The sequence below is a fragment of the Urocampus carinirostris genome, chromosome 19 (assembly GCF_059441175.1).
Source record: "Urocampus carinirostris isolate Australia breed hairy pipefish chromosome 19, RoL_Ucar_1.0, whole genome shotgun sequence".
NCBI lineage: Eukaryota > Metazoa > Chordata > Actinopteri > Syngnathiformes > Syngnathidae > Urocampus > Urocampus carinirostris.
In genome coordinates, this window is record NC_142367.1 from 4,312,860 (window position 1) to 4,337,094 (window position 24,235).

General features: G+C 39.0%; 1 protein-coding gene across 4 annotated transcripts in view; it reads left to right on the forward strand.

The window, feature by feature from the left end:
* Window positions 1–24,235, forward strand: part of pald1a (phosphatase domain containing paladin 1a) — a 148,004-nt gene that overhangs the window by 109,679 nt on the left and 14,090 nt on the right. For all 4 annotated transcript variants that reach the window (XR_015848028.1, XR_015848029.1, XR_015848027.1 and 1 more), the window contains exon 20: window positions 13,904–14,101. Coding sequence is in view for 1 of the 4 variants with exons in the window: in XM_088323745.1 (XP_088179871.1) it covers window positions 13,904–14,059 (156 nt within the window). In the remaining 3 variants the exon portion in view is untranslated. The remainder of the gene's footprint in view (window positions 1–13,903; window positions 14,102–24,235) is intronic.

Sequence of the window (24,235 nt, forward strand, 5' to 3'; positions counted from 1 at the left end):
TAAAAATTGTGTACCTAAACAGTGATAATTACCTAATTGTGTAGATAATAAAGATTAATATACAAGAAGCATACAGGAAGAAATATAACATTTTCAAACCATTTACTCTACCTTGAAGCAGTGCTTCAATGCCGGACACTCGTACAATATTTTCATATTTTGCAATCATTTTCTTCTTTGACTCGATCATTGTTGTCATTGTTTTACACTTTTCCTTCCTCTTTATCACTTACTTTCTTGGGATTCATTATTATTGACAGAAAAGGGAAATAAAACAAACAAAATCACAATGAAATGAGATATAGTCCCTCTCAAACAAAATTGCGACGGTGACGATTGATTGAACAGGAAGAAGAGTTCGAGCAGGGTTTTATTGCCCCCTACTGTGTAATTGACACTCTTTTTTTTCCTCTTCTAAGCATTTTTTGGCAGGGCAAATTCCCGCGACCCACTGAAAACAGGTCCACGGCCCTCTTTTCTAAACTACTAGTTGAGAAACACTACTTTAGACTTCAAGGACAAAAAAATAGAAGACTGCAGAGGCCACTTGCCACTGGAGAAGATTTCAACAAGTGATTATGAGAGAAAAGTCAGAAAGCTTCATGATAAATACGATTAATAATACAAATCCAATAATGCATAATAAATCCAATCAAACCAATTTTTTATGACAAGTAATGGAGTACTTTTAAGGAGTGTTTGAGTGTCACAAGCAGTCTTTTTCAAAATATTAATCTACCAAACAGACCGCAAAAAAAACAGCTTTGGACACCCGTGGTTACTTTTGACCCAAATAAAAATGTCCCATCCTGAGTTGAAGGATTGGATAACATTTTGGCTTTTAGTCAACCGAGTTAACAAAAACAAGGATTTCAGCAAGTTCGGATTTTAGACTAACATTGATTCTTTTGTGATCGTTTGATCCTAGTCACATATGAGCCCCAAAATAAACTAATCTTAAGTATGAAAGAGATTGATAAAGCTTGGGACAAACTGTCTCAGAGACCTTCTGAGGTCCATTTTAACTGTGACATGCTGTTAGGTCTGTATAACTTTTCAGAATGGCCAGAAAAATAGAACTTTCATGTGAAACAACACTGTCTATTCTTGTTCTAAGAAATATAGGGTATTCCATGTGAGATATTGCAGAGAAACTGATAATCTCTCGAGACAGTGTTTACTACTCCCTTCAGAGAACAGCACAAACAGGCTCTAAAGAGACTTGGCAAGATGGCAAGTACATTAGAGTCGCTAGTTTGAGAAATAGACACTTAACGGGTCCTCGACTAGCACCTCGGTTAACTAGAACCGGCAAAATACCACTGTTAACGTATTTTTTTGGTTTGAACAATTTTATTGACACTATTAACAGCAAATAAACAATATGAGGTTTGAACAATTTTTCTCGACAATTTTAACAGCAAGTAAGCATTCACAATTTCGTTATATCTGACAATATGACGTTTTAACAATTTTTTCCAACATTTTTCACAGCAATTAAATACATTCACAATTTCATTATATCATATTCTACGTATACAGTAAAGAGGCTTTCAAGGCAGAGTGGCAAAGAAAATGACTGGCTTAAAAAAGGAACAGATTAAAATGGGCAAAAGAACAGAGACATTGGACAACTCACTTTAAAGAAAAAAAGCGAGACTTTTTAACTCATTCAGTGCCATAATGTATAAATATGTTGTCAGAAGGGTTCTTTACAGCTCATCAGCAAGAATCAAGCCTCTGGGAATGATTTCAGTTGGATAAATAACCATTAGATAGAAATAGTGACTTTGATCAGATCTTTGTCCACACTTAGAGGAAACCCCCACTTCCTAGTCTTGCTTCCTGTATCCAGTGGTTGAAGTGTGTAGGCGCCCCGTGTGGTGAATATAGGCGTAGTGAAGCAGTGTGGTCAGAGTAGCGGAGATATGGATAAACACAGACAGGTAATGCTTCATGCTTTATCCTTTCTCCAATGATGACAAAGTCTTGATTGGGTTAATGAAAAACACGAAAGTTTCTGGGTGAGCCCAATGTTTTAAACACTAGTGTATATTTGTATGGACAAGAGCGATATATTTTCCGGAATACAAAGACCCCTGGCTACCTTGCGCTTCAGTTATCACTGGTTCACTCCTTGGCGGGAAACTAAAAAAAAATTTTAAAAAGAATGATTTTTAAAAATACATCGGCTTCTTTCCGCACCACTGAGGTACGTTTTGCGCAGCCAAGATTCAAGCCGATTGGCCAGCGCCTCTGGACTTGAGATCTCCTATGCCGATTGGCCAATTCATATCATAGCGTCTTTCATACTGTATTGTAACTAGACACCTGCTCTACATTCCTTTGCATCTCACTGAGAAGAGTTGTGTCCCGCTCCGCCGTCATTCCACCTAAACATGGCATCTCTCTCTCATTATCTTTCTCAATCTCTCGCTCACTTTTAGTCGGCAAGGCATTTTAATCAAGGTGCGCCCAGAAAAAACCCCATCAACTAATTGAAAATACTGCTTGTTTTTTAAATCAAACTATTTTCCATTTCACCATTTACTCTCTCTCTCTCTCTCTCTCTCTCTCTCTCTCTCTCTTTCTCTCTCTCTCTCTCTCTCTCTCTCTCTCTTTCTCTCTTTCTCTCTTTCTCTCTTCTCTCTCTCTCTCTCTCTCTCTCTCTCTCTCTCTCTCTCTCTCACTCACTCACTCACTCACTCACACACAGCTGGTAAGTCAGCAAGTCAGCTCCCTTCCCCAAAAAAGAGGACATTATTTCACAGATTTTTCCTTTCCTGGAGAGTTTCTGGTCCCCATTAACCACGAAAACCGAGGGATTTTTGTATTATAATACATACAATATTTATAACACATTTACTCATCTTTATCTTCTATGAATGATTTGTTAAAAAGTATTAAAAGAAAACAAAGTCAAAGCCCATGTGGCATTTTGTTTTTCTTCATGGAGCCCCCAGCATGGGCAGCGCTCACTCTAGCTGCTCTTGAAAATTACTTTCTCTGGCTTTGAGGTGCAATCGCAGTGGCAAACGTGTTGAGTGGTCCACTTGCTGCTGAGCCTGGCGCCCTCCCAACTCATCAGAGAGAAATGACCTGCAGGCATAATCATTAGCCTGTCTCCAGTGACCGTGGCCGTATTGTTCACGACAGGCTCCATGTGTCAAAGGCACGGCGATGGGGGGTACTCCATGCCTCGCACACACTCTAAACGGCTGTTACGCAAGCCATTTGATGGGTACGATCCGTACCAAGGCAGGCGCTTGCCAGGCGTGTGTGTGAAATCCAACAGTCGCCCTAAAGGCAGGAGCTCATTGTTTACGGTCGCACATGGTGACGGCCAGTGTTGAGAATAACGGCTGTTATGGATAACGCTGCTACGTAACGGTGTTATTTTTTTTCCCAGTAACAGGAAAATCTAACAAATTTATTTTCCCGCCATTTCAACGCCATTACTGTTACTGACGGTGTGTTACTTTGAATACATTAAAGAAACTACGAGCCATAGCGAGTCTACTCTGCTCTTTTTGTTTGTCATCCCTGCACGTTTGAGATTAGCGTCCATAGGAGCTAAAATGTATGTGTCGTTCATTGTTATTCTTGTTTTGTCCATGCGGTGACACGTGTTACTTTGGTGGTGTATGAAGGTAGAAATGCTTGTATTATCATGCAGGTATCTGACCCGGAATGGCATGAGGCTTTTGGACCGTTGCACTAGCTGAAAGCTGATTGGTTGTTAACCCTTGGTTTGAGTGTCTTTTGTTTTAAGGAACAAGCTATCTGATGCGAGGTTTGAAAAGCTTCTGACCCTCAATACAATCACTTGTTTGGGAAAAGATACGATAGTCTAGTTTGGACTCATACATGATGGAAGAAGTTCAACATGTATTATTTGTCTCAGGTCGTTAGATTTAGTGTTAAACACACTTTTTTGTGTATTTGTATAGCTATTTACTTTTGTTGAGAAAAAATATTTTAAGTACAGTCGCATATGTCTACTTGAACAGTTGTCTGATTTGAGACTGTGATTTATGCTAGAGTGAAACTCACTTCTTATTGTGTTACTACTATTGACCTTTGTTGCGAATACATTTTTTTAACGTTCAGTTGCCTATGTCTACTTGACCTGTTGTCTCGGGATGTGAGCGTTAGATTGAATCTATTATAGTTATTTTATATTGTTTACTGCTCATTGTTATTTTATCATACAGTTTACCAAGTATTTTTGTTGCGCTTCAATTGCATGATTAATCTTGTTGGTGAGTTGCGTTGAATATTACAAGGTTCTATAACACAACTACCTGTCTGTTTTTCTCTACTCAACTGACTGAAACTATGCTTAGAAATTTGACATGCAACAACTTTTTTTTTAAGTAACTAAATACTTTTACTATGAAGTAATTCAGTTACTAAATCCGTTACTTTTTGGAAGAAGTAGTGAGTAACTATAACTTATTACGTTTTTTAAAGTAACGTGCCCAACACTGGTGGTGGATACTATGAACGCTAACACGAAACAGCACTGGCATTACAAGAGTGAAAATGTTTGAAATTGTTGCTATGTTTCCCTGCAGTCTGATTCGTTAGACTACACATTCAATAAAGAAAATAAATCGTGTCCCCTTGATAATGTGTGTAATATTTAGTGCATCCTATTGGTAAAAAAAAAACTTTCATTCAGTAAAAAAAAATGATAAATTGATTTGAATACCAAGCAAAATACAACTATCATTCAAATGTTAATTTGTAATTTTAAAAAAAAACAGAAGTCGAGAAATTTGTATTTCTTTTACACTCTGGAATACCCACTTAAGTACTGTAGGTGTCATGTTTGTCTGGCATCTGCCACCACACAGTACCGCTAATCACTGACCCTCACTCGTATCAGACAGCACACTGCCATCTAGCGGCCAAGTAATACACATTGGGGCTTTAAAAATGACGCTGACGCGCCTAATGTGGTAGCAGCTGGTATTAGTTTTTATGGCGTTGTCATGTTGAATGTTATTATTCTGTATGCGTCACACTCAAGAGGACAGACAGTTGAAGAGACCAAGATGCCAGGTATTGGATAAATTGGAAAGTTGGTTTTGAAAGTGCTTAAAAGGGCTTCCATTTGGCGATGTAAAAGGTGTACAAATCCTGTAAACAGCCATAAAAATGAACTAATTCCCGTCTATTTCTTATATTTTAAGCCCGTATCACACTTGGTGCCAATCTGTCGTTGATGACTTTAGCTACAGAACGCCAACGCTGTTTTCAGCTGCATCGTTTTTAAGTTCTGTTCATGTCGCATGTTTTGGGATCATGTGATTCCAAAGAGGAGCACATACCTACGACTGCGCCAGAAGAGAACACTAATGAGGGCTGCGTGACGTAAAATCTAAGCCCTATATTTCTAAATGACAGTGCCAGGGCAACCATACTGTGAAAAGAGATTGGAACACTGACGTGGAAGTCGTCTTTGTGTTGTCATTGTTGGTTACCGCAGTAACAGAAAAAAATTGCATTTGCTTGCTATCGTTCTTTGAGGATTAAAGGAAGCGTACATGACTTTACAATGACGCCAACTATGGGGGAAGAGAAGTGTAGCATTTTTGATAGATAACTTCCACTGTCAAGTCATGTTTATTTGTTTAGCCCTCAATCACAAAGAGTCTCAAAGGGCTGCACAGATCAAATACTATTGCAAACTACAGACTATTATGACACCATCCCCTTATATTGTGAACATAAAATATAGGTTATTCATCCACTGCTGTTCATTCAAATGTGAAAATTGGAGACTGGATTTGTAGGTGAAATATCATGACTACATTTTACATTTTCAAAAAAGTACTTTTTAACTTTCATTTTTACTCCTGTTATGTATTATAGGAAAAATGTTAAGTCAAGTCATGTTTATTTGTATAGCCCTTAATCACAAAGAGTCTCAAAGGGCAGCACAGACCACAGATTATTGCAAACCACAGAGCTTGGTAGCGCGCCACTTTCTTTCAGATTTCCTGCAGTCTTGTTTAAGCGATCTTTCATCAGTATACCAAGGCGTGCGTCTTTTAGGTCGTGATTCGAATATGGAAGTGGATCTCCCGTAGCGGTCGATGGCAGTGTCAGGGACGGAAAAACAGGTCGGTAGCCGGGACAGGGAGAGCAAAAACGTGGTCGGGTCGGAAACGAGGCGTAAGCCTAGACGGGAGAGTAGACGTAGTCAGGATATAAAATGGGTCATAAGCCCGGATGGGAGAGCAGACGTGGTCGGGATCAAAACAGGTCGTAGCCGGAAACATACGGGGAGATCAGGAACGAGAAGGTGGAAAAACGGGGACAGAATCGGGAAAGGTGGGAGCCAGGGTCAAAAAAGCCTTGCCTTGTATCAATAGAGGTTCGCAGACGGACTGACAACAGGCTAGTGACAGGACTCGATTTGAATAAGTACAGGGAGCCAATCAGAGCCCGCAGCAATTGCCGCCAAATGAGCGGGCAAAGGTGATTCACATCGGTAATCATGACAAAAACACATATAAGTCGCATTTTGGGGAAAATGTATGAGATCAAATCTAACACCAAAAGCACACATGTTATTTTGAAAGGAAATTTAAAATAAAAGTAAATAGAGAACACTGTATACTAACGTTAAACGTATGTGCATTTACATCAGTAACAAACGTAACGGATTAAAAATTATTCAGGTAGGTCTAGCATAAAGAACATGCTTACCAAACTATTAGCTTCACTCCAAATCCCTAAATCCAATGAAATATTCATCCTCAGTTTCACTTTTACCGGTTAACAACTACCCCCACTCGGTAGGAAGACAAAACAGCTGCATGCTCTTTCCACTTCTACGTTGCGGTCAAGTTTGAAATGATCAACACAGGCATGAGTGCCCTCTTGTGGTGTAGTGTGAAAATAACATGTGAAGTAATATACAGTACCAGTAATAAAACATTAAACCTCTATCATATGATAATAATGTATTAAAGATTTCACAAGTAAGTCTCACCTGAGTCGTCGCGCCCACGGCCAAATCATGAAAAAACTGTGACTTATAGCCCGTAAAATACAGTAGTTCCTTATATCCATTAATCTCAAACTCCCATCAATCCCATTGCCAGTGTCTGAAACTCGCGACAAAAGGTTACACCAGGGCAGACAACTCTGAAAAGTTGCCTGCCCAGCTATAAAGTTGCCTGCCCCATTTTTCACGACTTGAAACGCAATAAGACGACTAATCAAAAAAAAAAACATTGTTGCAAAGTATTAAGGATTTATAATCAGAATATATAACAGAACAACACTTTAGAATTAAGTTTATTATAAATCTACTTATAACATTGCATGTATATGACATCGCTTTTTTCCATCTGCCATCAGTATGTACCTGTATTTACTCCTCTTCATCCATGCAATGTTTGTGTTGCGTCGTCTGCTACAAGCCACGTGAACTCCTCTTTCCACGTTTGCATTTTGTAGCGTCATAAATTTTGTTAGCTTCTTTTGAATCTTTCTTCTGGGGCTGAGGTTTTGGCTTGATTCCTAACCACTTATCCATTTTTCTTGTGTTCTCTGTGCGTCTACTCTGGAAAATTATATGCAAGTTATATGCAAATGCACGACTTTCTAACGCTGGGCTTCTGATCGCCTGCCGAGTATGCAAATTGCTAAAGGAACCGAAATTCCGAAACTTCCAAACCGAACGAAGATTTTGAAATCGGAATAAAGCAAACAAAAAAAAAATCAAAATAAAAAAACGTTTTTTTTTTTTCTTGAAAAAGTTTTGTAAGTTGTACGCCGGATGTAAAAGATGCACGCCGCAGACGTTGTTTCAAACACTGCCATTGCATTCCTTCTCAAAACACCCAATTAAAAATAAATCCCTCATTTTTGCTTCCCAAATGTCCCAAATGAGCTTTCATTTTGTGTTTATATTCTCTACCAAGTTTTTGAAAGACTCCTTAAACTTTTGTCCCACTTTGTTTTATTCTCTTATTATTATATTTTTGCCTTGATGTTGAAACTTCATCTCAGGGGCATCTATTTCACAACACTAATGCGAATGTGGTGCAGAGTAAATGCTATATTGCAGAGATGGGGGGCCACATAAATCAGAATGTGTTGTGTGTTGCCCTTACAGTGTTGGTTTTAGTTCTGTCTGCGTGTCTTTGTAAACCATTCATGCTGTGGACAAAGATTGAGCCCGACATCATTAGCTTGTACCGATGCCTTTGTGCCCCCTTCGGGCACAGCATGAAACATTGGGGGAGATTCAAATGCAGTTTGTTCCACTATTGGCGCATCTGTTACCCCGAGCTTGATTTTTGGCAAAAGCCGGCTCTAGAGCCGCATGCGGCTCCCTAGTGGCTCCCTGACTCTTTTTCAAAAATGTTTGATAATGGAAATTGATAGGGTTTCCGTAGGAGGACAAACATGACACTAACATTCTTAACATTTTCCAATGAATATGGAATATGGAAATATATCAGTTCTGAGTTCCGAGATCATGAGATCGAACCTCCTGTGCACGAGTTTGCATGTTCTCCCCGTGCTTGCGTGGGTTTCCTCTGGGAATTCCGGTTTCCTCCCACCTTCCAAAAACATGCATTTCAGGTTAATTGGCTGCTCCAAATTTTCTCTATAGGTGTGAATGAGTGAATTGTCTGTCCCTGTGTGCCCTGCGACTGGCTGGCAACCAGTTCAGGCTGTCCCATGCCCACTGCCCAAAAATAGCTGGGATGGGCTCCAGCACCCCCATGCTTCAACCCGCTTGCGAGCCGTAAAACTTTTGAGAAGGAAAGACGTGTCTAAATGATGTCACTCGTCACTGGTCCTTTTGGAGTCTCCAAATCGCCACTTTCGGAAACGCCTAGACATACCCCTAGAAAAATGTGCAAAATACTAATGGTAAGTTTTTTCAAATAGTGATCAAATTTAAACTGGTACTAGGTAAAGCTTCTTGCATTTGTCCCAGCTGTTTTCCAGCTAAGATGCCAATGCCACACTCATCTGCAGGCATGTCGTTGCAAAAAATAAATTCAGACGAGAATAAAAGCATACCATTTCTGTGTGTTCCAACTTAGATTGTTCAATGTTAGTAGCACTTGCAGTGATTATTTCAGTCGGGGAAAATGTCAGAGTGTTACCTTTCAAAATAGACCAAAACCATCCAGATTTTCTCAACAGTTCAACATCAGCATTCAATTTACTTTGGATACGTCCTGGATTGAGATTTTAGGTGAATTTTACAGGATTATTGAAATATTAAATTTAAGAAAACACCACCCATTTCTGGGGAGCTTTGTTGGGGATACTGTCTAAAAATCCTTGGAAAACAAACTGTGTGTAAGTATTATGCAAATACACAGTCGCACTATGTCACATCGCAATGTCGATTAGATTCAGGTTAATCGTGCAACCCTAGTATCTACTGTTTACTGGACTCACCCACGTTGAGTACTGTTTACTCTGGTTACTGCTGTCCATCATGGCGTCGTCACGTGTGTTCAAAGGGTCAATATTACACTACATACTCACGATATTTCACATTTTTCAACCACAAATCAAGAAAAGTGCTATTTTTAATACATCTGAGTTGAACTACAGTGGTAGTTATGTATGGAAAACTTTACACTTCTCTTTGAATCTCTGAAGTTTTCTTTGATACTGTAGGAACAATGACAAGCAAATGCTATTTGGTCTGTTACTGGGGCAACCACTGATTATAACGACACAAAAGGACACATCTGTGTTGCAATCAGGCACTATTCTAATCAGAATGGTTTCTCTGGGGTTGTCGTTTAAAAAGATGAAGCTCACATTTTACGTGATTTGCCCTCATTCGTGTTGTTCTTTGGCGCAGTAGTAAATGTGTTTGTCTTGAAGTAGATCTGAAAACTGCTTCTGGTGTGTGGAAGACAGCACTATTGGCTGCAGAGCATCAAATTCCCCACACTAATGGCGTTAAGTATCCACAGGGATTAAACAAGGCAAGCTGCTCCGTTCGCAACAGACCATTTAATATTAGTCCCCGTCTTTTTGCTTTGCTTGACTTTACGGCCAGATGTTTGCCACGATCCATGGGGTTTTTACCATAAGTTAAACGGGCGTTTTACATCTCTGCTGGTACCTTGACCCAGTACTCCTTAGGGAGAACTGCATGCATGGATTGCATACCTCAATTGATCGGCTATGGAGAGCTGAAACTAACATCTATTTTAATCGTCAACCAGTCACTTACTATTGAAACGACCGTAGGGCGTGTTAAAAGGCGCAGTCTATGTAGCTGGTTCTATTTTTGTATTTAACACATACATGGGGCACACCTGAATATTGGGCATGGGTGCCCTCTTACAACAACACAAACAAGCATACAAGTGTGCGTATTTAAAAATACAGTGGGAGCAAAACCGAGGTTAGTTGCTATTAATTTAAGTATTGAAACACATGAATACAAACTTGTCAGAGTGACCTGAGTGGTGAACTAACCAGACCAAGAACCAAACAAGGATATGACTCCTTATAAGGCTTACATCAAGTTTGCAGTAGGAATTGGATTATTCATTTGATCTTGACAGTGAACTGCTGTACTTTGAGAAACCAGCGATACCCATGGATTTGGGATTCCCTAAACCTTCCTCTCATTCAATTTTCATTGAAATGGGAAGAAATATTATTGTGTGACTTTAAATTGACAAGAATCAAACTTGGGTTGAATCTAAAACCCCACCAGTGAGAATAAAGGTAAATTTTGCAACCATCCACCCGTCCATTATCAGCACTGCTTATCCTCAGTAGGGGGTGCTGTAGCCCATCCCAGCTGTCTTCGGGCAGTGAGCAGGGACACCTTGAACTGATTGCCAGCCATTTGCAGTACTAATAATAGTTATTATATTTTATATATATATATATATATATATATATATATATATATATATATATATATATATATATATATATATATATATATACCGGAGCCATACCGGACTTCAGGAGAACCAGAGCTCACCCGGTGCCTGTAACCATCAAAGGAGAATGTGAAGAATTTGTCCAGACCTACAAATACCTGGGTGTGCAGCTGGACAACAAACTGGACTGGACTGCCAACACAGAAGCTCTATGTAGGAAAGGGCAAAGCCGACTTTACTTCCTCAGAAGGCTGGCCTCCTTCAAAATCTGCAAAAAGCTCCTGAAAATATTCTATGAGACAGTAGTGGCAAGCGCCCTCTTCTATGCGGCAGCGTGTTGGGGAGGCAGCGTCAGGAAGAAGGATGCCTCTCGTCTCAATAAACTGACTAGGAAAGCGAGCTCTGTTGTGGGCAAAGAGCTGGACAGCCTAACAACAGTAGCTGAGAGACGGGCACTGGAAAAGCTGCGGTCAATCATGGACAATCCATCGCATCCACTACACAGCATTATCTCCAGACAGAAGAGCAGTTTCAGCGACAGACTGCTGTCACTGTCTTGTACTACGGACAGACTGAAGAGATCTTTTCTTCCTCATGCCATGAGGCTCTTTAACTCTACCCGGCAGAGTAAAAGCCCACAGTAAACCACACCACCTACATTGCATATTACCAAATCTTATTGCAATATGTATTCAATGAGTACCCATGTTGTAAGTCTTAGGTATGACCCGGCTGAGGCTTGAACCAGCAACCTCCCAGTCTCAGGGCGGGCGCCCTATCCCCAAGGTCACCGAGCTGCATGTTAGGCTTATTGGCTGGTCCAAATTGTCCCTAGGTGTGAATGAGCGAGCGAATTGTCTGTCTCTGTGTGCCCTGCGACTGGCTGGCAACCAGTTCAGGGTGTCCCCTGCCCACTGCCCAAAGATAGCTGGGATGGGCTTCAGCACCCCTGCGACCCTACTAATAATAGTTTATCAACCGAAATTCGAATAGATACACTGAAATACAAATAAATAAGTTATTAAACTAAGATAAACAATCCTGAAACTTTGCATTCAACACCTTAAAACAGCCATGTCTAAAGTCCAGCTTACGGGCCAGTTACGGCCCCTGATCAAATTTGTACTGGCCCGCGGTCTTTGTCATAAAATTAATAATATGTGGCCCGCCAGTAAAATTGAAAGCAGTATAAAATAATTTTGTATAAAAGAAATTCACTATTTCACTAAATGATGGCAGTAGACCTTTGGCCACCTTGCCCTTGGCTTACTGTTAGAAATTTTAGCCAAACTTATTTACTACATGGCAACTGTATATAAAAAAAGGAAAGTTGACTGTGATGGCCGTCGCTTTCAGGTCAAGTGAAATTTGGAGTATATTTTCCGCAAAATCCGAAACACATGCGTCTGCCTAATTTGAGAATGTGGCTATTTTCAAAAAATATAATATCAAGAGGCAATGCCAGATTAAACAAGCTGACTACAAATAGCTAACTGTATACGAACGCTGTGAAAAGCTGAAGCACCTGGACACTGTTTCAACAGCACAGCAGCGTTTTTTCACGAGACCCTGCGAGGCAAATGAAAATTCTACAAAGGCGTGCTTACAAGGTCAAAACGCTGATCGCTAAGCACTGCAAACCTTTGGTAAATGGTAAATTTATCGAAGACTGTTCAAAAAATGCCAGACTGCATAGTCATCCCTCACACATTTTCAAATCTGGCCTGTTTTCTGAAAATTTTGGACACCATTGCCCTAAACCAAATAAGAGGGTTCTTTTACTACAATTTTTGTTAGATGTTGTCGATTGTCTTGTCCATTGGTTATAAAATTGCTGGCTTTTGTTTGAACTAATTTTGACCAGTGATATCACTCAATTTCTTGCTTCTTAACTCTGAAAAGACCGATATGTTACTTATTGGTCCATCTAAATGCCGTGACTTGTTCTCAAAAACTGCTCTGAACATTGACAAATGTAATATCACCCAGAGTGACTCAGTCAAAAATTTAGGTGTCACATTTGACCACAATCTGTCCTTTCAAACACACTTTAAGAATATTACTAGAACAGCTTTCTTCCATTTTCGCAACATTGCTAAAATTCACCCTAAGCTCAGTCGGATGCGGAGATTATAATTCATGCGTTTTTTACCTTCCGTCTCGGTTACTGTAATGCACTTTTCTCCGGAAGTTCAAAATTAAGAGCCTTCAGCTGGTACAAAATGCTGCAGCGAGGCCTTTAACTAAGACAAGAAAGTTTGATCACATTCCCCGATTTTAGCTAACCTGCATTGGCTCCCTGTTAGCTTAAGATGTGATTTTAAGGTTCTGTTGGCATTATACAAAATCATGCATGGACTTGCTCCCCCATATCTTTCAGATTTAATTTCCCCCTATGCTCCGGTCCGGAGCCTTCGCTCTGAAAATGCTAGTCTACTAGTGACCCCAAGAGCCAAGAAGAGATCCGCAGAGGAAATGTTTAAATCTTAGCTTAAAACACACTTCAATTCTATATCATATGAAAAAACTATATTTAATGTTGACAATATCTGTGTATTATTTGCCCTCATGTAGGTTTTAGATCAGGGGATGGTGCAATAATAGTCTCTGGTTTGTAATAATCTGTGGTCTGTGCAGCCCTTTGAGACTCTTTGTGATTAAGGGCTATACAAATAAACATGACTTGACTTGACCACTTATCAAACCTAGACCTGGTCTAATAGCTTTTCTTCCCTCTGCCTAACAGCATAGGTGCTACACTGATTGGCCTTATCTAAGCTAAAATTGTCCTAAACTTAAGAAGTTTTGGTACATGTACTTGATGTTGATGCCGTCAGTACTGTATGTTACCGCTTGAGATGGAGACGCTATTGCACATTAGCAATTCTCAGAAAAACGTGTCATCCGATAATGAGTTCCAACTATTTATATTAACGATATTTGCTGACTTATTGTTGCAGCCCTAATCATATGCTGTTTCCTTGCCATCTCGTTGACAGGTGGCCTCCAAAGCGGGAGTGTACGACGTCCTCAACCAGTTGGGTTTCTGTGAGTTCAAGAATCTGAAGGATGAAAACCCGCTAGCCCGGCTGCGCTGGCGTTGGCAGCAGCCGAACCTTCTTCCTGAACTTCCTTTCCGAGGAAAATTCCTCTAATGGAATGCGCCGGGGAGAGTATCCGCATCATTGCAATTCTCGGTGGGCTAAAGTCACTGTTTAATGACTTAGAGCTTGACTACAGTGCAGTGAAAAATTATTTGACCCTTTTCTGATTTCTGTGTTTTTTGCATATTGATCACTCACAAAGGTTTCAGATAATTAAATTAAAACCAAATTTAATATCACACATAGACAACCAAATTTGAAATGTTCATTCCATTTATTATGGCACAAAAAAAATCAAAACCTATATGGCCCTATGTGGAAAAATTAATTGCCCCCTGAAACAATAGAAACTTGTTCTACCATTGGCAGCGATAACAGAAATCAAACTTTTATGTTAATATTAGTGAGTGTTTTACCACAGTGTAGAGGAAATTTGTCCCACTCTTTTGCAAAAACTTTTCAAATCTGCCATATTGAATATAGCATGGACTGGCCGTTGAAAGTCACACCACAGCATCTCAATTGGATTTAAATTCGTACTTGGACTTGGCCACTCCAAAACCTCCGTTTTGTCTTTATTGAGCCATTCAGATGTAGACTTGCTAGATTGTTGTCCTGCTGCATGATTTAAGAGCGCTTGAGTTTGATGGCACAAACTGAAGGCCAGATGTTCTCCTTTAAGACCTTCTAATAAACACTGAAATGCATAAGTCTGTCAACCAGATCAAGTATTCCTGCGGCAGCAAAGCATCCCCAGACCACCACACTTCCACCACCATGCTCTAAAAAGTTCATTTTTTGACTCATAAGTCCACAGAGTGTTTCCCTAAAAGTCTTGAGGATAATCAAGACCTTTTTCGCAAATGTGAGAGGACTCTTTGCGTTCTTTAATGATGGCAGTGGTTTTCGCCTGGGAACTCTCCCATTGATGCCATTTTTGGCCAGGGTCTTTCTCACACTGGAGTCATCAACACTGACCTTTACTGCCTCAGGACCAGGACAACTTGCTGTGGTTGACAGAATAATAATCCAAATGAAGGTTTTAGGGTGGCCAAGTCAAATTCCGTATTCAAATCCAATTGAAATGCTATGGTGTGAGGTTTAACAGGCAGTTTATGCAAGAAAACTCCCCAATATGCCGGACTTAAGAAGACAAACATTGCAAAGACGAGTTGGCCCAAGTTTCTCCTCAGCATCGTGAAAGACTCATTACTCAATAGGTACTGTTCAAAGGTTTTAATGTATTTTGTGCCTCAATGAATGGAATCAAAATTTAAAAACGCCATTATGTATTTCCTTGGGTTGTCTCTCTGTGATATTGAAATTGGTTTGATGATAAGAAAAATTTGTGAGTGATAAATATGGAAAAACAGCTAAATCAGAAAGGGGACAATCACTTTTTAAAGCACTGTAAATGAACAAAACTCGACATTTAAGGTGTGAGCTTTGACTTGCGGCATGATGATATGAAATACTTGACACGAAAACGTTTGTGTAATGTCTTCAAAAAACCCAGAACAACAAACCGAGTTGAACCATTTTTAAAGGCCCAGCGTGCATTAATTGACCTCTAGATGCTGCTGCATTGAGAAGAGCAATAGAAGACGAATGCTAAAAAGCACAAGATAGAATCCAAACTACAGAGACTCAAAGTGATCAAAACGCGGCATTTTTCGGGTGTCCGTAGCAGCAAGATGGCTGACTTACAATGAGCAACAAGAATAAGAATTTTAGGGGGATTTCTTTTTTTATTTTTTTTTATAAGAAAATATATTTTTTGCTGAGATTTGGTTTTGTTGTGGGTCACTTAAAAGTTAACTGTATAATATTTGACCTCTAGATCTCTCTGTATTGTGTTGTACAAAGTGCAGGAAGTGAAATTAGGCTTAGCAGCAACTATTATGAAGATAAATGAAAACTCCCCGATTAAAATGAACATAAAACAAAAAGGGAAAAAGCAATAAAGATTTCATAGGTGCTGGAAATTTAAAAAATGTGGGCATTATTGTTTAAGACGCAGATTGATGAACTTATGTTTTGGTAAAAGCAAATAACTCAGCCTTCCACTTTAGCGTGCTTTTTATGCTCTTGCTCAATCGCAAACACACACGCTTGATTGACGAACTACGGTTATGATGAGAGCTAATAAATCAGTCTCCAATCTATCTATCTATCTATCTACCCTGGTCATATCACTCAAGATGGGTGACCGACAGCAAGACAAACACATACAAAAACAAAGAAAATAAAGGGAAAAAGTCGCAAACAACAAACACAGATTTATTTGGGACCATAGCCAGCCCAAATGCCCAAACACCCTAACAAGTTAAGCACCTCGGCACCCAAGTTGGTCATGCTTTTGTCCCTCCAGATGAAACGGGACACAAGAAAGCGGCCATGTCACTCGGGTCAGGGTGACACAACACACTCTTCTGTTCAACAGCCAGGCCCGACAGTTTTCACTGGTTTAACCCTGGCGCATCATACGGGTGCCCTGCCCATCCCTCAGAACACATCTAAACATCCCACTATCCTTTTACAACACCTCTACACTCATTCCTATCACCAACAAAAGATCTAGCTTCCACTAGATTTAGCATGCTTCCCTAAAACAAGTTAACTTCACTTTTTATGCTATGTCTTAATCACACACACTCTTTTCTACCACTGACTTCCTAAAATCTCAATATTATCAGCGGTTTTGACTCACAGGCATGTCGGGGGGCTCAGGAGTTAGCTGAGCTGCCGCTGTTTAACTCGCTCTAAGGTTATTTTTCCTGTTTCAGTGGGTCCTCCCCAGGTTGCTTATCCAATCAGAAGGCACGGGTTGGGTAGCGTGTGAGACAGAGGGCAAGAGAATAATTGTTAAGAAAGGCTCAGCTGTATCTGAGCCTAAATAATCGGCCCATGGAATGAATACAAATGCTGATACCGATATCTGTCAAATTCCCAAATATAGATGCTGATAACCGCCCAATAATTGGAGGACCTCTAACTCAGTGACCAAATTGCACCATTTTACCTCTCATTGTTTAGGCTTTTTGCGGTTTTAGGGTACACGTAGTAGCAAGATGACAGACAAAAATGTAATTTTCCTTTAAGGTGACACTCATGTTATTTAAAATATATATACATATTTTTTGACCTCCAAATACTAAAAATTTGACCTTTTATAGGATAGTTCATGTATTTTTATTTTTTTTAAATCATTCTTTGCTTTTTGTAATTCGATAATTATTTACCACTAGGAGGCTCAAAATAATGCCCACTGCCCCTTTAAACTTTAATTAATTATTTGGGTAAAAACAACATTAGAACTTTTACATCACTATTTGATGTATTCAGAGCATTGACATGATGCCTGGTCATTTGTCAGGGTTTTGTTTTTTTACAATCTGAGTAGATTAAAGACACCGTGCCTTCACTTTTTAAGTGTATTTTCATTACAGTACAAATATTCATGTTACATTAAAGGGACAGTGTGTATTATTTGACTAATAGATGTCGCTGTACTAAAGGGTTGGACCAAAAATGAGTGATTAAATAGCAGAAAGAATACAAACTACAGCCTCAAAGTGACCAAAACACACAATTTTTCTTATTTTTTGCCCAGCCTTTCACCAGGTTTTTGGTCTTTGGAGGTTCCTATAGCAGCAAGATGGCAAACAATCATGTATGTCATCGTGGCTCACATTATGCAATTTTTAAAAACACTTGTATGATAGTTTATGTATTTTTGTTTATTGATATCAATATTTGTATTTTTTAATGAATGCATTTTCTACCATTAGGAGACGCTAAATAATCAGGGTTGGGTAAGGTTACTTTAACTTGACTACTTTCAATTACTTTTGGATTACTCCAATACCAAATATGCTAATAAAAGACAAAAGAAACTAAATATGAATAAAATTATGACTCACAACACGTGGTAAGCTTTCTCTCCTGGCTTTGATCTCTTTGATCTCCGGCAAAACTAACAAAATGCGACAGAAACTAAATGAAAATAAATCCAAACAGCTTGCCAACATCATTTTTGCCATTCCATGTATTCCGTTACTCCCCAAGCCTGCACAAAATTTGGTAATTTTAAAGTAACCCTACCCAACTCTGTAAATAATACACCCTGTCCCTTTTAAGGTTTGTAATATTAAGCGCGCATGGAGTTTTCGCATTTTCCACAGGTTTCATTTTTCTTACTTTTTTGCTTTTTGTGTCTGACTAAGACTGTGCTTGAAGGAATTTATATTTAAAGATTAATAATTAATTTTGCATTTTCTCTTGCATAATTCGAATCTGTTTCCTGAAATTTTTCACGTTGGTTACAAAAAAAATGACTTCAGGGTTTTTTGTTATCTGAATAAATATATATTCTAATAAATTCTTTCTATTACACTTTTTTTGTGTTGGGTTAGAAACTCTCAGGGTTAAAAATAAAAAATCAATACATATTATTTTAAAGTTCTGTATATTTCAGGGTTCGTACAGGGGCTTGAAATCCTTAAAAATGCTTGAACTTCAATGTTGTGTTTTTAAGGTTTGAAAAGTGATTTGATTTTGGGGGAAGTGCTTGTAAATGCTTGTTGCCATTTTTCTCAACAAGTCTGCTAAAATGACGCAGACACTGCTCTTTGGTGGCTTGCCATTGCATTTCTCCTTCCCCTGTGATAAGATAAAATAATCCTTTATTCGTCCCACAATGGGGAAATTTCTTTTGTTACTGCAGTAAGACAGTGAATAATCCATAACGGCTAGAATATGAACAGTATAAACAAGTATTTAAAAATCTAAAAAAAATATAAAAAATAAAATTTCCAGGGGTCCCCACACTCTTGGAGTGTTCTTAGTGGGTCGACCACTCCTAGTAAGGTTTTTGGGCCTTAAAATCTTTTGTCTTTGCTTTGGCTATTGCATTTCTTCTTCCCCTCGTGTCAGTGTAGTTCCTCTACAAATGTTTAGCACTGTATTTGCCTAGTTCAAGCACAGGGTATTTAATATGTTGCAAATTATTTGATCTCGTGCTCGGGAGAACAGGTGAAGAGACAAAGATGCCGGGTACTGGAGAAATTGTAAAATTGGCTTTGAAAGTGCTTAAAAAGTGCTTGAATTTGTCCTTTAAAAAGGTGTACGAACTCTGAAATTTAAAATTAACAAGTAACTTTTTCCACGTTAATAGCTGTGTCTGAAACTCATGACAAAAAGTTACTGGACACCAGGGGACAACTTGAAACAAAAATAAGCCGACTAATTGCAAAAAAAAACAAAACAAAAAAAAAAAAACAATTGTTGAAAGTATTAAGGATTGATAATCAGAATATATAACAGAACAACACTTTAAAATTAAGTTTTTTATAAATCTACTTATAACATTCATTGCATGTATATGACATTGCTGTTTTCCATCTGCCATCAGTATGTACCTGTATTTACTCATCTTCGTTCATGCAATGTTTGCGTTGTGTCGTCTGCTACAAGCCATGTGAACTCCTCTTTCCACGATGCTTTTAATGTACGTTTACGTTTTGTAGCGTCATACATTTTGTTAGCTTCTTTTGAATATTTATTCTTGGGCTGCGGTTTTGGCTTGATTCCGAACCACTTTTCCATTTTTTTTGTATTCTCTGTGCGTCTACTTTGGAAAATGATATGCAAATGCGGACCTTATAACGCTCGGGAACTTCCCGAAAGTTATTCGATGCAGGCTTCTGATTGGCTGCAGAGTATGCAAATTTCCAAACGAACCGAAATTTCCAAACAAACCGAAATTTCTAAACCGAACCAAGATTTCAAAATCAAAATAAAACGTTTTATTTTATGAAAGATTTTTTTTTTTTTTTTTCCTTGAAAAAGTTGTCAGCCACCCGGAGACGTTTTGTAAGTTGTACGCCCAACGTAAAAGATGCATGCCCCGGGCGTCCAGGCAGACGTTATTTCAGACACTGTTAATAGTTTTGCTCCAATTAAAATTAAATGAAGATACATTTTTATCTATATACTCATGTTTTCCTGCATTTCATATTTGGACTTTGAAGTGTCTTATAGTTCTTCTAGTGCTGTCAAAAGCTTTGATGATATTTTTACTCTTGAGTTCTTCTTCTTTAATTCTTCAGTAAACACCTTATTTTTCTAGGACTCTTTATTTACTATACAACCCAATCTTCTATCATTTCAGTTTTATATTCTCACTTTTGCCTAATAACAAGGTTGTTCCATGTGATCATGTGCTTTTTGATTGACTTTCCGAAATTATTCTATGGAGGAGCAATCCTGTCATTCTTAGAAATAAATGTATGAATAAATAAATACCTACAAATATTGACGGTTCGCGGATCCCTTAACCGCCTGGGTCGTAGATTACTGTAGTGTGTTTTGAGTAAGAACAGCCTGGCAGTGCCCAACCCTCTCCAGGCTGTTTTTTTTTTGGGTAGGGGTTCGCTCCCCCACATATAATAATAATAATAATAATAATTTCCTTTGTATTGTCATTCTTTGTAACAATGTACACAGAACGAAATGTCGATACATCTGACCCGTTGTAGCGAGTCGATGCAGCCGCAGCCAGAGGGCGCCGCCATTATACCAATTAGGTATGTCTCGGTCGAGGCGCGAACCAGCGACCTCCCATATACCGTATGAATACATGAATCTATAAAAAAATCACGTTATAATGTTCAATATACATATAATGCCACTTTTTCATATATTTATGACTCCCACCTGTCCTGTTTTTGCTCCCGTTTGTCTCCGGCTACGACCTGTCTTGATTCTGACTACGTCTGCTCTCCCGGCCAGGCTTTAGACCCGTTTTTGATCCCGACTACGTCTACTCTCCCCGTCCTGGCTTACGACTCGTTTCCGACCACGCCTTACTCTCCCAGTCCCGGCTACCGACCTGTTTTTCCGTCACTGACACCGCCATCGCTCGCTAGGGAAGATCCACTTCCGTCTTCGGATCACAATCCGAGTACAAAAGCGACTTGCTTCCCGCATCCAGCCAAGAACGGATCGTGGGCACAGCCTTTCCTCTTTCCTCCTTTAAAACAACGCAATTGGGTCCTGTTTCCGTTCTGGTCCTGACAAAATGACTTTCATCCGCCCCATCATTTGAATTACATTTTGATGTGACAAAATAGTTGACACATGACAAAAAATACTGAGGTAAATAAAAAACAAAATGTATAAATATATGAATAAACCTATTGGTTGATCCATAATGACGAATCTAGTACTACGTCGTTCAACCAATGGGTAAAAGGCCAGCCCGTTTGACCTGCCCCCTCAGTAGAATTTGTTGTGAGGAAATACACGACAAAAAAACGGATAAAATACTCTTAAAAAATATATGACTAAATACATGACAAAATACTCTAAAAAATATGGCTAAATACATGACTTGATAAATGACAAAATAAACGTCAAATTAGATGACGAAATACAGAACAAAATTAATGACAAATACAGCAGAAAACAAATGAGTAATTATGTGACAAATTACATGGTTTAGCCATTTGTTGATTTATTTACATATATTTGTCTGTATTTATTCCTTTAATCATTTATTTTTACATATGGCCGGATTGGTTCTCCATAACTACCCACAATGCATTGCCTCAGACAAAAACAGCAATGTACTGGTCGAAAACCTTTCTACAAAATGTATAAAACTCTAAATTACATTGTTCCCCCATTACTTCGCTGTTCAGATTTTGCGGGTTCTTGAGTTGTATTTGTTTCTCTGTAATGAAATTTTACAATTATCTTTTTGTTTTTGTCTCATAAAATAACTCCTAACACAATATTGCTTTTATTTTGTAAAATCGATGCTTTGTCAATGTGTTGTGTTCCTCAAAGCACAAAAATTGGACCAGATTGTTTTAAGTGCTACTTTTGTATTGTAATTATTTCATGTGTGTAGCAAAGCGCTAGAAATAAATGTTGTAAAAGATTCGTTTCACACACACTAGCTAGCATCAATCTAACATCGCTTAATAAATGTCAGATTTTCTTATTAAGACAGGCACTTAAAATTATGTGACTGAAACTTGTTTCTGTTTTTTATATAATTTTGTGTTATTTTTTACGATCTATAATAAAAATTCCAAATTCATTTTCCAACTAAGAACTACGTTTTTTTATTGCACGTGTTATGTTAGGTTCTTGTGCGCCTCCTTTTTTGTGAACATTTTGGCCGCACCTGGTTTCTGTCTCGCTGTCCAAGAGACAGCCCCTCAGCTGCGACTGGCTCCTGTCTCTGCAGCAAGCAGGTTCTCCACCTCGCCTGGTTCCCGTCTCTGCAGCAAGGAGAAGGCCCCTCGGCAACGACTGGTTCCTGTCTCAGCTCCAAAGGGAAGGTCCCTAAATTGGTTCCTGTCACAGCGGCAAGAAAGCCCCTGGACAGCTCCTGGTTCTTGTTTTGGTGGCAAGTGGAAGGCCCCTCGGCTGCACCTGGTTCCTTATCCTGTCAAGATAGAAGAAAAACATTGGTTTTCCATATGGTGTCCTGGTTTTCTGCTTATTAAGTAAACTACTACCGTATTTTGCAGAATATAAAGCGCATTGTGTTATAAAGCGCATCAGATTTTAAAGCACAGCTGTGCACCTAAACAAGATTGACAGATTTTTGTAGAGTAGCAACAACACAGTGAGTTGTGAAAATTTAATCACAGTGTTTCTTGCACATCATGGCCCAAAAAGTCAGATCGTGCTTAGCCAAACGTGAGGATTGACATATTAGGCGCGACCCGAAATTGTTGTTGGACTCTGTTTAAGATCCTACCTCTGCCATAAGCGCAATGAAAAATTTGGTTTTATGAGGGCACACGAAGGGACACACAGGATAAAGAAGGTAACAAAACACCAACACATTTTTCATAGTACTTCTATTAATGTCACGGTTGCCATGGCGCCCAATTGGCGCCAGCTGCGGCTCATTGGCAGATTGGTTTCCCGTCTTTTTAAGCTCAGTGCTCTCGCTCAACATTTGTCAGTCCGTCAACGAACCTCTGCCCCACAAGACGTGGGTTCTGACTCGGTCCTGTTTCCTATTAATATTTCCGGTCTGGTATATTTGCTGTTTATTTTGTCCTGGTTAATATCGGTTTCCAGTTTTTTCCCGTCTATTTTAGTCCTGTCTATAATTCTCTCCAGTTTTCATTCCCGTCTAGTTTGTCCTGTTTTATTTTGATATCCTATTTCTATATCAATCCTGTCTGTCCCGTCCTGTTCGGTATCGACCCCACCTGTCAGATATCTGTTCGGGCAATTGGTGTCGATCTCGTCTGTCTCTGGCTTCCTGTCTTTGCACGCCGGACCGCTGCCTAACGTGCATGACTCCCCATTTCCCGTAAAATTAAAGTTAGTGTGAGAACATCACGCATTTGGGTCCTGGTCCTATTCTGGTTCATCACAATTAACATGTTTATATAGTAAGATTATACTCGTACCATTTTCGTCTGGCGGGCCGGATTAAAAAGCCTGACAGGCCATATGTAGCCCCTGGCCATTTTTATCCCCTTAATGTTTTTGTAAAATATGGTTAAATTCCCAATCCAAGATGTACCCTTAGAAATTTAAAAGCTATTTTTAAAATTTTGGGTCTCAGTTGAAAGGTAAGACTCTGAAGTTTTGGTCTCAAACTGAAAGAATCACTGCAAGTCCTACTTACAACTTTTTGCCGATGAGTGTAGCATGCGCATCTTAGCTGGAAAACACAATAACTTAAAGCTTTAACTAGTACCTTGTCAAGTTTGATCACAATCTGAAAAACCAAACATTGTATATTACACATTTTTCTAAGGGTAGTCCTAGGCGTTTCAAAAGTGGCCACTCGGAGAAGACCAGTTTTTGTCCAATGTTTTGTCTGTTTTTTTTCCAATGATACTAACACGAGAAACAAGTAACACTGTACTGCTGTGCTCCAGAACAAATAATTGCAAATATTAAATACCCCTGCTCAAACTAGGCAAATAGTCAAGTCATATTTATTTGTATAGCCCTTAATCACAAAGAGTCTCAAAGGGCTGCACAGATCAAAGACTATTGCAAACTATTATTACTGACTATTATGACACCATCCCCTCATCTAAAACCTACATGAGGGCAAATAATACACATATTATCAACATGAAATATAGATTATTCATTTGCTATAGAGTAGAAGTGTGTTTTAAGCTTAGATTTAAACATTTCCACTGAGGTTGCAGATCGAATCATAGGGGGAAGAGCATT